Source organism: Megalops cyprinoides, chromosome 17, assembly GCF_013368585.1.
Source record: "Megalops cyprinoides isolate fMegCyp1 chromosome 17, fMegCyp1.pri, whole genome shotgun sequence".
Classification (NCBI taxonomy): domain Eukaryota; kingdom Metazoa; phylum Chordata; class Actinopteri; order Elopiformes; family Megalopidae; genus Megalops; species Megalops cyprinoides.
Window position 1 is genome coordinate 2,726,306 of NC_050599.1, and position 15,464 is coordinate 2,741,769.

The 15,464-nt window shown below is 47.0% G+C and overlaps 1 protein-coding gene across 1 annotated transcript in view; it reads right to left on the reverse strand.

Annotated features, from left to right (window-relative positions):
- col12a1b (collagen, type XII, alpha 1b) overlaps window positions 1-15,464 on the reverse strand; it is an 86,211-nt gene that overhangs the window by 51,586 nt on the left and 19,161 nt on the right. Inside the window, exons 14-26 of the mRNA XM_036549253.1 lie at window positions 12,252-12,521; window positions 9,094-9,360; window positions 8,514-8,706; window positions 8,199-8,323; window positions 6,217-6,366; window positions 6,000-6,119; window positions 5,623-5,787; window positions 5,198-5,338; window positions 4,128-4,270; window positions 2,990-3,119; window positions 1,606-1,751; window positions 857-986; window positions 49-185 (exon numbers count right to left, since the gene is read on the reverse strand). Coding sequence (XP_036405146.1) covers window positions 49-185; window positions 857-986; window positions 1,606-1,751; window positions 2,990-3,119; window positions 4,128-4,270; window positions 5,198-5,338; window positions 5,623-5,787; window positions 6,000-6,119; window positions 6,217-6,366; window positions 8,199-8,323; window positions 8,514-8,706; window positions 9,094-9,360; window positions 12,252-12,521 — 2,117 coding nt within the window. The remainder of the gene's footprint in view (window positions 1-48; window positions 186-856; window positions 987-1,605; window positions 1,752-2,989; window positions 3,120-4,127; window positions 4,271-5,197; window positions 5,339-5,622; window positions 5,788-5,999; window positions 6,120-6,216; window positions 6,367-8,198; window positions 8,324-8,513; window positions 8,707-9,093; window positions 9,361-12,251; window positions 12,522-15,464) is intronic.

Consider the following 15,464-nt stretch of genomic DNA (forward strand, 5'->3'; position numbering starts at 1 on the left):
GGGAAAGAGGGCTGCAATGCTAACGCTAACCCTAACGCTAAGCATTACCTCCTTGGTCTCTCCGTCCTCAGGCGTGTACTTGATGATGTACTTGAGCACGTTCCCGGGCGCGGCGTCCCAGTTAAGCCTCATGGTGCTGTGGGTGACGTCAGTGATCCTCAGCTCCCCGGAGGGTGGCGGGGGCACTGCAGGAGGGAGAGAGAGAGAGAGGGACGGACAGAAAGGGAGAGGGGAAAGAGAGACTGAGTGAGGGTGGCAGTGTGTTGCAGCGGTGCGAAACAGAGGCTTGTAACCCAAAGGTCGCTGGTTCAATTCCCTGTTGGGGAGCTTCTGTTGTACTCTTGGGCAAGGTACTCAGCCCACACTTGCCTAATAACCAGCTGTATAAATGGATAAAATTGTAAGTGGCTCCCAACTCTTCACACTGTATCTCAGTTCCACCTTTCTCCCCACCCTCTAACACCTGCTACTTGTATTACTTGCTGTTTATTTTATGTGTAGTATTGCTAAGGGTTTTGGATTCTGTGATCTAGTGACTGATGTATGGTAGTATACTTGGCTTCCCTTGTCTCGTCAGGTTAGCACAGCTTAACTTGTGGTAGGGCTTGAATAAAACAGTCAATGGTGTGGGAAAGTTGTTAGTCTGGTCTAACACTGTTGTTCAATCAACTTAAACGGATACACTATTTTTTTGTGCTGGAAGTCACTCTGGATAACAGCGTCTGCTAAATGAATGTAATGTAATGTAATGTAATGTACTGGATAACAGCATCTGCTAAATGACAGAAATGCAATGTAATGAGAAGCACGGTGATGTCTCTGGTTCGGCAGGAGAGAAGGTGAGATGTGCACGTACGGGTAACGCCAATCTGGGTCAGGGGGTCGCTGGCCGCGTCACCATGCACAGCGAAGAGGGAGAGGGTGTAGGCCGTGTTGGGGACCAGCTGAACCAGCTGCACCTCAGTGACATCCCCGCCAGTTCGCATCTGAAAGCGGGGAGATGAAGGCCAAGACGTTAGAACGGGACATCGCATGACTCACGGAAAGGAGGACCTGAACACCTGGCTCACGCCACGAATCGAGAGTTACGGCTTCCCCCTGCCAGTCGTGTACCCCCCCACGGCTCAGCCTGCCCCCCCCCCCAAAAATGAATTGCATCTGTTCCCAGATTCTGTTTAGCTCACATCATCTCCCTCGTATCAAGGGGGAAAAAACCCTCCTCAGAGCCAACATGAGCTAATCCTTCCCATTACCCGCACTGTCCAAGCCTCTTTCGGTAGACCTTGTGTGAACACCGCTATAAAAAGGCTGCTTCCTGCTGCAGCACTATCACTGAGCAGACATCTGGAGTCTGTGAGGAATCGCTGGCAGGAGGCCTGCTGCTTCTGCTCAGGGCACTGTCCCGGAACGGAGAGGGATTTACCTGGCTGGACAGGTATGAAGGCACTGTCCCGGAACAGAGAGGGATTTACCTGGCTGGACAGGTATGAAGGCACTGTCCCGGAACGGAGAGGGATTTACCTGGCTGGACAGGTATGAAGGCACTGTCCCGGAACGGAGAGGGATTTACCTGGCTGCACAGGTAGCGTGCTCGCTGAGACTCACCTCCTTCTCCACGGTGGGCACGGTGGCGTTAATGGCGCTGTAGAGCAGCATGTAGCCGGTGGCCCCCTCCGCCGGCTCCCACCGCACCTTCATGGTTGTCATGGTTTCGTCAAACACTCTCATGCTCCTGACAGCGGGGAGAGGCACTGCAGGGAGAGACAGGCAGAGAGGAGGGGCTCTCAGGTCACGCCTTTATCTGTGAACGTCCCAGCAGGCACCACACACACACACACACACACACACACACACACATAGACACACACACACACGCACATGTTTGCACACACACAAACATGCACACACACAGGCATGCATACACACACAGACCCACATGGGCGCGCGCACGCATACATACACATACACACACACACACACACACACACACACACACACTCTCACACACACTCTCACACACACACACACACACACACACACACACACACACACACACTCCCCATCTTTATGGAGCCTTACAGAGGATGTTATGAGGCGGTCACTAAACAGCCTGACCACTCGTGGTGTGGTGTTTTCATAAGTAAAAAAGCAGTTGTGACTTCACACAGCTGCGGTCATGATAAAACCGTGTGTGTTCTTTACAAGAGCTTGCACAGTATTTCAACATTAGCCACTAAAAAGAAAAAATATTCTGAAGAAAAATGAAGAAAAGCACTTTAAAGGACAAATAAAATAGAAAATAAAGTCCAAATGGGCATTTAAAAGAAGGCACTCTTGTATGTTTTATGTAAAATCCTATTATAGATGTTTTCTTTATCAACAATTAATGACATAAATAGAGGGAAAAAAGAAAGCTGAATCTGTCTATTATAACTAATTCATTTCCCAGATGGACCAGCAAAGTAGACCAATCAATACTATGGTGTGGGCATTACGGACTAGCCTTTGATATAGTTCCCTCAACAGCTTGCCAACAAAATGTATCGTTTAACTAAACAATGAGTGTAAGTTTGTTCAAGGACATATTAAGGATGCATTACCAAGCACCCTAACAGGTCCAGCATATTAAAAACAGCAGTGTGAACACTGTGGTGTTGAAATGGAAACAGTTTATTTTGAGATGCAAATTGCATTTTTGCTTAAATTAAGTCTCTCTAAAGCGGCATCAGCCTTCAAACTGTTCAGCAAAGCAACTGCCCTCCTTTCAACTGTAGATGGGGTCAAAGTCAAAGTCGCCTGAGCCACTGCATCTCGAAATGACCCCTGGGGTTCGTGTTAGCAACATGGCTGCCTTCCACAATTCATTTTAAGCCAAATAAACGGTCCCACAGGAGGACTCTGGAGCCCGTTCAAGGACGCGATGTCAGGGTTGACTCTGGCTAATTGAAAAGAGGCAGTGCGGAAGGAGAGTAAACTTCTCTGTGCTTACAGGTGGTTTCGGTGCCTTTCAGCGGCTCGCTGCTCTCTTGCCCGGACATGGAGTAAACATTCACAACGTACTCGGTCAGGGGGGTCAGGTTCTGGAGGACCGTGGTGGTCACGGTCCCGTCGACAAAAACCTGTGGAAAAACACAGAGGACGTGCGGTTCAGGTGGGGGGGGGGGGGGGGGGGGGGGGGTGACTCACAGCCCCCCCCCGTTTCAGAGAGAAGCAGGGCAAAGCAGCTGCAGCCGTGCACCTCTGACAGACAAAAGAAAGGAGAAACTGAACTTCCAGCCACCTTTGCGTCGCACATTCTTCTAATTGTTATGTGTTTGCAGTGGTATGACACTGGAATAATGCCAGTCAAATGCAGACATTCAAACTAATATTTTGCATCAGTTATCAATTAAAGCAAGCCAAACCCAAATTCCAGCTCCATGGGCAACCCCGCTGTGTGTAAAAGGATAACAAGGCTGATGAAAACAAATTCAAGCAAAACTCAAACGTGTGTTTGCGGCATCCCTAAACTCACGACTTCCTGAAGCTCTCTAATCTGGACTGAGTGGAAATGTGGGCCAGGAACCCATTGTCTGAGAGGAGATGTTACATAAGACAACCCTAAATTTAACTCCAGTTGGAATGGAAACTCGTTTGGGTCTGGTTCTCTCCACCGGTCTTCCTTTGTGCCACACCTCCCTTCGGCAGACGCCAACAGCAGTATTGCCTGGAGAGGAGCCAGCCCCAGGCATCTGGAGGCCAGGGACCCGGGGGTGAGCCTCAGACCGAGTAACTCATGGCAGGTGTTTGTGTGGAGTGCATTCTGCAGACCTCAGTCACGAGGGTAGCAGAAAGCCCTCCCTACTGGCACCTGAGTGATATTCATTAGGAGCGGGGATCGTTATGACAGCCAGTGGATATTTATCTGGGATTTTCCGAAATGTCACGGGTCTGATAACCGTAAGCAGTCAGGAAGCAGGAAGCACCTCTGGGTCAGACTGACCCAGCCAGTCCTCTGGAGCCAGAGGAGAGGAATCCCAGGTAAATGTTCAGACTGAACGGAAGCAGTAAATCTGAGCTGGGTGAAACGGTGAGAGATGAGCGAAACCTCAGAGCCAGTGGTGAGCAGAGGCTGCTGGGATGCTCACCTCTTGGGGCTTGCCTCCAGCCGCAACCATGTACTCCACCCGGTACTTCTCCACGGGCCCGCTGGGTGCGGTCCAGGTGGCGCGGAAGGAATGATGGGTCACCTCCGAGGTCACCAGGTCGGTGGGCGCGTCCACTCCTCCTCCTAGGGAGACAGCACGCAGAATGTGAGTTTGTGACCGATGAGTCCCGAGGCCTCACTTACCACCGTCCCTGTGACCCGAGTGGGTTATTCAGCGTCATCTCAAAAAAACTTTCATTCATTTTTTCTTTTTTTTTTCCCTCTGCGGTGTGTAAACTCTTAAATAGTTCCCTAAAACTCAGTTAAAAGACAAAAACATTCCATGCCGATGTTTCCGTAACCTGGTTTTATTTTATTTTATTTTATTTATTTTTCCTCCGCTAATATTCCTTACTCAACAAAATCTGTCAAGCTTTAAGACAATTTCCACAGTGGTTGGCCACTGCTCCTTTTTTCCTGTTGCCTTCTGAGCGAGCCAAATCACGCAGCCATTCCTGGGACTGTATGCCTCCTGCAGTCAGTTAAGCCTGTTCGTGAAGCTCAGAAATCAGACCAGCACAAGCTGTTCTGCTTCTCTGAAATAATGGCTGTTAGACAGGCCTGCTTCCCCCAGTCTGTGGAGCAGCACAATGCTCTACGTGCTGCTGCTGGCATTTGAAGCAACCAGCTTGGCTCTTCTGTGTCCCTGTATCTCGCTGCCAGGGTGACATAAAACTGCAGATAAGTGGATTTTATGACAAGTGTGGTGCTGATAGTATTATGATCAAGCAGACAGGGGTGGAAGAGAGACAGAGAGCGAGAGAGAGAGAGAGAGAGAGAGAGAGAGAGAGAGAGAGACAGAGTGAGTGGGTGAGAGAGTGATTGAGGGAAAAAAGAAAAAGAGACAGCTGCTAGACTATAAAAGTGGAGAGAGAGAGAGAGAGAGAGAGAGAGAGAAGTGTCTGGGAGATAGAAGAGAGAAAGGCAGCAAGAGAGAGAGTGAGAAACGGAGAAAAGGGAAGCGAAGGTCATTGCTGGGGGATAAAGGTGAAGGGGGTGGTGCAGCTTTACCTTTCACGCTGTTGCAGAGGTTGACGGTGAGGTCGTCCACGATGTTCAGAAGGAAGGAGAAATCCTCCACGTTGTACATGTGGATCTCATCTGGGTCTGAGGCGATGGACCTCAGTTCATTCTCGTCAGCGTTTTTAACACCTGGAGAAACAACGCTTTCATTTCAGCTTTCATTTCTCTGACACGCTGAACCGTCGCTCTGTAACAAACCTTCCAAAGCAGCTCTCACTTTCGTGCGAGCGTTAATCAAACATTTCAACAACTGCTTTCATTCACTTACTCGTCACGGTAACTGCCTGTAACAGTCTGCTTGCAATAATGTCACTTCAGCTGTGTGTCATGCTAAGGCCCTGTGAAATTGTATTTCCTTCCAAATCAAGAAGAGAAGCTTCACAAGCATTAGTCCTGTGAAAAGCATCACCCACCGATGGCGTACAGCTCAATGCCCTCATCTCGCAGTCTCTGAGAGCTGATGATAATGTCGTCTTGCGATTTGCCGTCAGTGACGAGTACGCCGATCTTGCGAGACTCGGGCCGCAGTCCCACGTTGGGTTTGAAGTTGTTCTCGAGGATGTAGTTCAAAGCCAGCCCTGAAGGAAAGACGCGCACACATGAATGTAAGGCTTTTAGGCAGAGAATCAGCAGAGAATACACACGAATGAAGCCAGAACTCAGTTTGAATTACTTGTTTGAAGACTTGTATTCTGTTCTATCTTAAACATGTGACTATACAGGAGCTACAGCAGTGCGGAAGTGCACACACAGTGACCGAATGTATGACATCTCAGACACAGTGAAATACCTGTCAGGGTGTTTCCCCCCTTGTATGGCAGGTTGGCCACGGCTTCCAGCAATGAATCCCGGGTTCTGTGAGCATTCAGGTGCCACTCAGTCTTTGGGTCACCACTGTATTGAGCCAGACCTGTGAAGAAAACCATGGTCATGGTACAAATGTCCAACCATCACACCATGCGGACACAAAAGCTCCTGCAAAACCGCACTGGAGAAAGATCGCTTACCGATCTGAACCCGGTCGGGGCTGATGTCAAAGACGCCCACCATGCGGGCGATGAAGGCCCGGATGGTTTTGAAGTTCAGACGCCCAATGCTCCACGATCCGTCCACCAGCAGGATAATGTCTGCTTTGGCGGTGGTTTTACACTGTACATCTACAGGATCAAGAGGAAAGGGGTCAGAGAGGCTGCAGGTCACCAGACCCAGCACTCTGGCAATTAAACACAACATTTCTACATCGGGCATGTCTTGGTCGAGACAACAAGCAAGAGGTAGTGTGAGGTTAAGAAGAGGAGGACCGAAGAAACAAGAATGGGGAAAAAAATGTCTACACATCTCACATCTACACGAGGTCACAGAACAATTCACTCCTTCAACCATTCACTCAATCACTCATTTTCATAAACGACACACAAGCCATACAAAAAATACTATTTATTTCTCTTTTTTCACAATTTCTTGTCACAGTTATGATGGCATTCACAAAGTCGGCTCTTCTTCCGTCGGTTTATTGTCTTCTTTTTTTCGGTGCCCCGGCCGTTCGGAGGGTTGTCCACAGGCTCCCCTAGCCTGAGGCGCTGAGGAAGATTCTGGAAATGTTATGGAGACCGTCCCGTGGAACAACAAAAGACGTCCTCCTGACACATGATATACGAGAGGCTCATTTGCGAGAATTACTGCGCATTCCTCGTCGGCACAGCACTCGCTTCCTTAGACACCTGCGGGGCTAAAGCTATTTTCTCGGCCACCGCATAAAAGCACAGATGCGCCGTTTAGACGTTGCGCAATCTGCCACTGTCTCTGCAATTGAAAACAGGTTACATGAATATTAATTTAGCGACTTCTTCCTTTAGTAAAAAAAAGAAAGAAGAAATAAGAGAGAAAAGAAATGGACGTCCAACAGAGACATCCAAAATCGCTTAAAAATTGTTATGTCTGCCATTTGTTAGAGTAAAATGTTGGTAATAAACAAAATTAGCTAAGGCTATCAAAGTTTGGAAATAAAATTATTACAGCCTGTCCTCTTTCTAAAGCAGATCCCTGTTTTATTATAAAATAAACGATTGATCCCAGTATTTGTTATTACGGATTAGTACCATGACTCTGCAATGCTTTGTTTTAAACAGACACTGCAGAATGCTTGTCATGTGTCCTGTCAACTTAAAGGGTGATTTGTTTCAGTCAAATGCATCCACAAAGGAACAGCTCCTCAGAGAGGGTCATGAGGGAGGAATGTAATTTCTGTGAGGGGGCAAATAAAGATTACCCCCCCCCCATTAAAAGCTGAAGCTGACTCTCCTGCAAAGTGACTTGAACCTCTGCGTTTTACCGCAGTGTCCCCCTCTCTTGGTGCACACACCTCTGTGGTAGTACACCCCTCAGAGTCCCACAGTGTCACTGTCTGCTCCTGATTAGGGAAGGAATTTCAGCCCAAGGTCACCCAGCTCTCTGGAGTCTTGTATGAAAAACATAACATTTTCCTTGCCTCACGCTGCATCACGGTTGCCCAGTGCTTCAAACTTTTCTAGGTTGTAAAACATTTGTAATTGCAAACAGATCACTATTTGTTTTCCATTCTGCCATCTGCAGAAAAATGGACTTTACGCGTCAAGACACTTAAAGATGAAAAAAAAACAGCAGATGGAATAGTCATTAGAAGTGTTCATTCGTGACTTCACAATTTTGTTCAAGGATAAACATATCCTACAATTAATTAAAAACAACAAAAGTAACCAAAAATACTGCAAATACTTATGTGTATATTGCATCAATATGTGCCAATATTTTTATATTGATTTTTCTTATTTTGTCAGCAATGTAGTGGGCGGGGCTATTGTGAATGCAGTGCATGCTGCTATCAGTATAATTAGCATTGTGTTTATTGTAGTGCAGATTGTTTGTGTTGATCCTTCAAAAAGGAGATAATTGGTCCTGTCTTTGTTACTTCTTTGGGAAGGGGGAGAGGGTGGATGCGGTGTAGTTCTACCTGGTGCTTCGACAGGGGGGGGCTCAGGTGCATCGGAAAGTGTGGTCTTCTCCTCCCCAGCCAATGGCATACTCTGTCCTCCGTCAAACATGCCGAACACACTCACCGTGTACTTCGTGCCAGCCCTGACGACAGAGTCAGACGAAGGCGGAGATGAACATGAGGATGAACACAAACGGACGGCTGTCACACAGTCACGCAGTCTGAGCGTGAACAATGTGGAGTTGGAGTACATAACTGATTTAACCAATTAAACTGAGTAAATCGATTAAACTGATTAAATCGATTAAAAGGATTAATGCTGTCATACTGTACCTGAGTTCTTCCAAAACCACTGTGTTGTCATAGGGCCCAACAAGATACTCTCCCAGGTCCACATCGTTCCCGCTGGGGTGAAAGGTCACTTTGTACCCCCGCACATCTCCTGGAGCGGGGTCCCAGCTGACCCGGAAGCTGGTCTTTGTGGGCTCCGAGGTCTGGAGGTTTCTAGGACCTTTGTAAGGCGAGACTAAAGAGGAAAGAGAAAAGCAAGACGGAATCGTCACTCACAAATTGTCATCCACAGGAGACAAAAAGACAAAAATGGCAACTAGTTCAACTAACATCTGAGGACTGGGAATGAAATCCAACACACCAGCATCCTTTGCCTAGCAAGTTTTTTCCAGTCCAGCCATCATGGGTTCCACAAACCCATATCCCATACCCGTAATGAAGTCTCATCCATTTACACTGTGCCATGGGTCAGCAAAGGAGTCATACACATCGCCTACGCTCGGTGCTGCTGGCATCCTCAGAACAGCCACACCCCCCCAGCCCTAGCCCCACCCCCCCACACAGTCCCACAGTGCACCAGCACAGACCCCTCACTCATGTGGTTAATTATAGACCAACGTACGTGTCGTTCCTACTCCTTGCCTTGCTTTGCCTTCTCCTCGCTTGTAGACGGGCTGCACCGTGATGTCGTAGGTGGTCAATGGCTGCAGCCTCTTCAGCACGGTGGTGGTGACGTTGCCGAGCGCCTTGATGACCAGCTGTTTGCCGCCTGCCGCTGGCCGGTACGTCACCCGGTAGTGAAAGACTCTGCCCGGCGCCGGCTGCCACGTCACCCTCATGCTCTTCTCCGTCTGCTCGGATACGGTCAACGTCTTCGCGCTCGCGGAAGCTGCAGTTGCAAAAGGGGGCGAGAAAAGACAAGGGTTAGAAACTGATAGGCTGCCTCATCTGTGTACAGCATATTACAAAGTGAGGCACTTTTCATGTGACGGAGCCAGTGTGGCACTGTGGTAAGGAGTAGGGCTTGTGACCAAAAGGTTGAAGATTCAATTAAAGGCACCACAATTTCCTCTGCAAATATCCAACTATATAAATGGGTAACATGTAAAACTTTACAATCATTTAGCAGATGCTCTTATCCAGAGCAGCTTACATTGGTTAATGTAATATTATATCCAGAAACAACATGGGGAAAGCAAAGCAAAAGACATACAAATCACAAACTTTGCAACCACTGGCAAAATAACACAGGTTTAGTAAATCTACCAGACACGGCCTATTTTCCTGGACGCAAGCTGAATGCGAACTGTCCAAAATCTTTACGATCCCAGGGAAAATTTCAGACTACCTGCCTTTACGGAGAAGATAATGGTTAAAAAGAAAACATGAAGTTTTACTGGTCTCACTGCATGTGCAGTGCAAGCAGTATGAGCCCCCAATGGTGCCTAAAGGTTGCTTTCTGCTTGAAACATACTTGACCTGCTTGCCAGAATCAATAAACATGGCTAAGATGCTAGTTTTTCCATTAGCGCATTTAGCCTTGCAAAAACGGCACGTTAAACTCCCAGCCGACATGAGTTTCCATCAGACTTTCCTTTTCCACGGCTCTACATATGTCAGACAGTGCAGATATATATACATAGGTCTGCACCTCCTCCTCTCCTCCTCCCCTCCTAACGGACACCAGACGGTGCTAATGACATCATGTTGCACACATATGCATCATTTTAAAAAGCGCTAAGGGCGCGGCGTCTTCTGGTAAGATCATGCGAAGAGTCGGAAACGATGACGTTATCTCCGCACGCGTTTCTCTTCACAGCCAGTCCGACACTATGGCTTCAGATCACATCTTAAGGAGGACACGCTGGCGGCCCCCTTCCATACGAGAGATCCTCCAGAATCTGTCTCTCTGCATCGCTGTGACCGCGATGGCTGCCCAGCTTGTCTTTTGTCTTTAAATGCTGGCTAGCAGTCAGGGATCATAAAGCCTGTACAGGGTAAACTTTTTCTCTTCTCCTCCCCCAATTTCACTGTATGTTCAGCAGTGTGGTCAGGAGCGGGGCTCATAACCAAAAGGTTCCTGGTTTGATTCCCCACTGGGGCACTGCTGTTGCACCCGTGGGTGAGGTACTTAACCCACAATGGCCTCAATAAATATCCAGCTGTGTAAATTGTTAAATTGTAACCTATGTAAGTCACTTTGGATAAGAGCATCTGCTAAATGAAAATAAAATATAGTGATGCTTTTGCCGAAGTAATTCAGAAAAAGTTTAAGTTGCAGAAGTTACAAAAGTAATATCCTTTAATTCTAATGATCCTAATGTCTGGTATACCAGTGTACCAGCTGGTGCAGCAGTTGGTGTTGCCCCAGCTCATTAAGATGTATTACCCAAGGTGCTTGACTGCATGTCCTCTGGTTCTGTGTCTGGTTGCTGTTCAATGGGGTACTGTGATCGGACATAGTTACTGTCTTACTGTCCTCGAACCCTGGATACAGGCCGTTCTGTAATGGCTTTTATCAATTACAGTGAGACCCAATTAGTATCAGAACCGCTGCTCAGCTGTGGTCATTGCATGCGGATCAGTGTGGGTCCTAATCAACTAGTGCCTTCGAGGGAAGAAAAAAAAACAGAAAAGTTCCAAACGTTTTATATCATCGATGATAAAACTTCAATGCCTCGCTGGCATTTTAATGACAGGCCCATTTCCCACGTAGGCATGCTGTTAAAATATTATGATCAAATAAAAAAATGGCTCTCACCCAGGGGGCTGGATGCTGAAATCAACGTTATGCTTGTTTGAGATCATTTTGTTTAGGATCATGCAGGAAACTGACACTACTTCCCTGCTGTGGCCAAAGTATCAGTTTTTTTAATAGATCTGCTGGAACTTGCTGTCTCAGTTTCTCTTCAGGACTGGGGTAACTCTGGGATAGGAGGCTGCTCCCAGGCGCAACACTGATCCCAGAACAGCAATCAGCAAGCAAGCAGTATGGGTGAACACTCATGGACTTACAGGATACTGTTTGCTCTCTTTCTTTGCTCTGTGAGGAAGGTGAAACATCCCTGCGTTATATTTAAATCTGTATCAAAACCAATACTTTACAGAGGTCTATGGGACATTTCTACTACTGCTATTTTCACCTCATGTTATCAACAACATACTCTAGACCCTAAGCTGTATTAAAAGAGGTGAAAGTAGTCTAAAAATACAGTAATTTACAGCATCTTACAGCAAAGTACGATAGATTTTTTTTTTTTTAAATGAACGTAGACAACTGGTCCCACCCATGACCATAAAAGTCCCACTCACCACTACCTTTCTCCATCAGCCATTCATCGCACCCCTCCTCCATCCCCTTTTCCCCCTTTCTTTCCCGTGTTTATTATGCCCACACCGGGGGTCAACGACCTCTGCCCACGGCTAGGTGTGATCCCAGCCAATTAAAAGTATCCCTACAACCACATGAAGCAAAGCTTTCGTGCTTCGATTGTATACAATTTCACATCTACTGAATATACATAAAGTCAAATATCTTCACCTTAATTTCTTTACTGAACTGAAACTACACCAGTATTTTGTGGCTTTTTACCTTCAGATAACAAACACTCGTATTAAAATAGTTTTTTTTTTTTCTTTTTTTTCCCAAAAAGCAGATCCCAATGATATGACAGGAGATGTGCACCCATCGTATATAATCTTAACAGAGGACAGGGACACAGAGAGGGTGCATTTGTTCCCCTCAGCAGGGAACAGATGTATTATGGGGGGATGCCATACCATCTGTGGTCTCCTCTCCCACGAGCGGCTGTCCCTCTCCGTGGCCGTAGGTGGCGTAGACGGACACCTGGTAGCGGGTTTCGGGCGTGAGGCCCTGCAGGACTGTGTCAGTCACGCCTCCAGGGACGGTCGTCTCCCCAGACTCCTTGGTGAACTGGGACTGCCATTTGACACGGTAGAGCCGCACGTTCCCTGGGGCGGCTGTCCAGGACACTCCAAAGCTGGTGTCCGTCACGTCTTTTGTTTCCAGATCTCTTGGGGAGCCCAGCTCTAAAAAAAAAATACATAAAGGAAGGGTGTCATTAAAAGGACAATCTGAAAGTGCAGCTATTTTATAATGCACACCATGGCAATCCTCTCCTGTGGGAAAACCATATACTGTACTTTACAAAAGAAGGATCCTTGCAGTATTGGTCTGTCAGTGAGTTTGTCAGTGAGGAAGGGACTTGTTGACCTATACAATCTGGCAACCTACAGGGGTCAATACCTTCTGTCTCTGTCTTAGTTCCAGTTCCAGAGAGGCTGGGTCCCAGAAGCTTTTCCAGCTCTCTTTAAACTCTCAGAACAGAGCCGGTAGGCTGTATCACTTCAATCACAATAATGATTAATTGTATCAGCTAGTTCATGCATTGGCAGGACGATCCGCTTTGCAGACACCAAGGTCCTTCAGAAGGAGTAGCTTAGATCTTGGCCTTTTTCATATTGGTGATTTATTTCTTCAACAATCAGAGAACGGGGACTGATAAATATGCTCAGAGCTTAACCCCCCTCATTCTGAGGCAGAGCAGCCTTTCCAGAGGTATTTGATTTTCCACTGAAAACAAGAAACTTGATCCATAAAAGTGCGTGTGCTGTAAATGCAGATGTTCCCCCGTCTCCCCTCGGGGCGGCTGGTCACAAAGCCAAATCCATGGGAGAGAGCAGAGATGGAGGAACTACAGGAGACCAATCAATTTAAGCAGATACCGATAGCCTGCCAGCACGCATTCCACAATATATATTTCAGAGCAAAGGTGTGGATTTCCAGCACGCAAAAAAAAAACGTAAAAAAACACATATCTGTCACCCGCTGGAACGCATTTTTCAGATCGCACAGAGATCTGTCACACAACGCCAATCAGGTTTCAAAGAACGGAAAGAACGGAATACCCAGAGTATCACATATCTTTGATCTTTCATATTCTCTGTCCCGCACATACCTTTAGGATTAGAGGTGTCAGTTGACTGGGTTTTGGGGCATATGGCCTGGTGAAGAGCCCCATAAAGCCCTAAAGAACATCTGTTCTGGCCATATGCCTGTAAGGAAACCTAACAGACAACACCGCCCGGGCCTCGGCAGTGTGTGGTCATTCTGATGACTTCTCCTGAAGCTTCAGTGTCAAAGCACAGCGGAGCGGGGAATTAACGGCGTACAACAAACTTCTACTGCCACTCCGGGAAAAAAAAAAAGAGGGAAGTTTCCCTCTCGCCGCTGAAAGCCGCTGAGGCCCTCGGTGCTGTGAAGTCACCATTACACACTCACACTGTGGGCAGGTCATGTGCATTTAAACAAGGAGTTATTATCAGTCAGTTTCACTGGAAAGTGTAACACACTGAAGCGATTGCCTATTTCCTGTTTGTCCTCGCCTATTTTCCTGCCTGGTTCCATCTTGCCAAGCGCTAGATACTGGCTTTCCAGGACACACACGGCATGCTGATTGAAGAAATAGCCGTGTTTTACCGAAGCAAACCCTGAAAAAGCAAGCAGACGACAGACAGACTGCCCTCCTTACTTACAGACGCATGTGACTCACTCTCTGCAACGTCTGTAAACAACTCACTGCTGTTAGAATGAACTGCCTACTTTCTTTAATTGCTGGATGCCATTTCAATGCGGCTACCAAACCACAATTCTAGTTAGCAAAGAGCGAGGGCCAGTTTTTACAATGACTTAAGAATGTCCCAGAAGGATAATTAATTATTCTTACACTGTCACTGGACCATGCCACCACATGTTTGGTAAATACATACTTGAACATCCATCACAAAATGTTGTTTCTTGGGTTACCACTGACACTGAATGAGCAAACAAATGAACGCAAACATCTGGTCTCATCCATTTTACATGAAAACATATGTCCCGTGTGATATTTAGAAATACACATAAAGAGATATACTTTGGGGATGAAATAAAAGATTTTCTTTTTTACTTCAAGTTGGAGAAAGAGATTAACTTTAAGCATGTGTTTAATTTTATAGATCGGTTAGTAAGCTGCGTCTGATTTCAGAACCACTCTTTCCAACTGGCCCGCCAAAAATAATCTATCAAACATAATATTCTTCATAAGCAGCCATTCCAGCGCTGGCAAAAACTCTCATTTCCTTCATTTTACTGCACATGTGCAGAGTCCACCCAAGCCACAGAGACGTGGGTCAACCATTAGCTAGGGTTTCTTTCTTTCCATTTTTCTTTCTTTTTTGAAGATCCCCCTGTTTTTCAGGGCCTTGCGAGTCTGGAGGAAAAACGGGAGCTAGCCGCTCCAGCATGGAATTTGGCCCCATGCTCTGCCCCAACAAACCCATTTTCTGTGGACTGCTGTGAAATAAAACTGAACAAATCCGTACTGAATTCAGCAACTCCCTTTGGTGTTCTGCCACACTGGCAACCCTCTGTCTCTCCCTCTCTGCCTCACTCTCTCTCTTTCTCTCTCTCTCTCTCTCTCTCTCTCTCTCTAAACCATTTAAATATGGCACACGCAGTGCTTTCTGCTATGAAGAGTACTTTGTGATTCAAATCTAAAACTGCTTCTAACAGGCAGCTTTCTCCATATGCCCATTTTCTTATGTATTCACTACTGGACTTAGCTGGCATCTGTATGTCCCTGCTGCTTCCAGAAAACAGGGGGTCTTATCTTGGCCCTTGCCTTTGGAAATTTAAACAGGTTTCACATTTTACCCGCGACGCTATCGACCGTAAAAGTTGAGACTGCGTCCAAAAGATCAATATGGAGAGCATTTGCCTCCGTCTCTGTTAGAGCCGAGCAGCAAACAGAATTCAAAATAAGCGCTGAGTTAGGAGTTTAACCCACGTTCGTGTCAACCTGGGGGTCGGGCAGCCGCTGACAGCGCACGCACTAGGCTCGGCTTAACTCGCGGTAATTACGTTTCTGGAGCCAGGAGCGGAGAGACTGGCGACAGACTGATTGTATTATCCGCTCTGACAAACACCAGGCA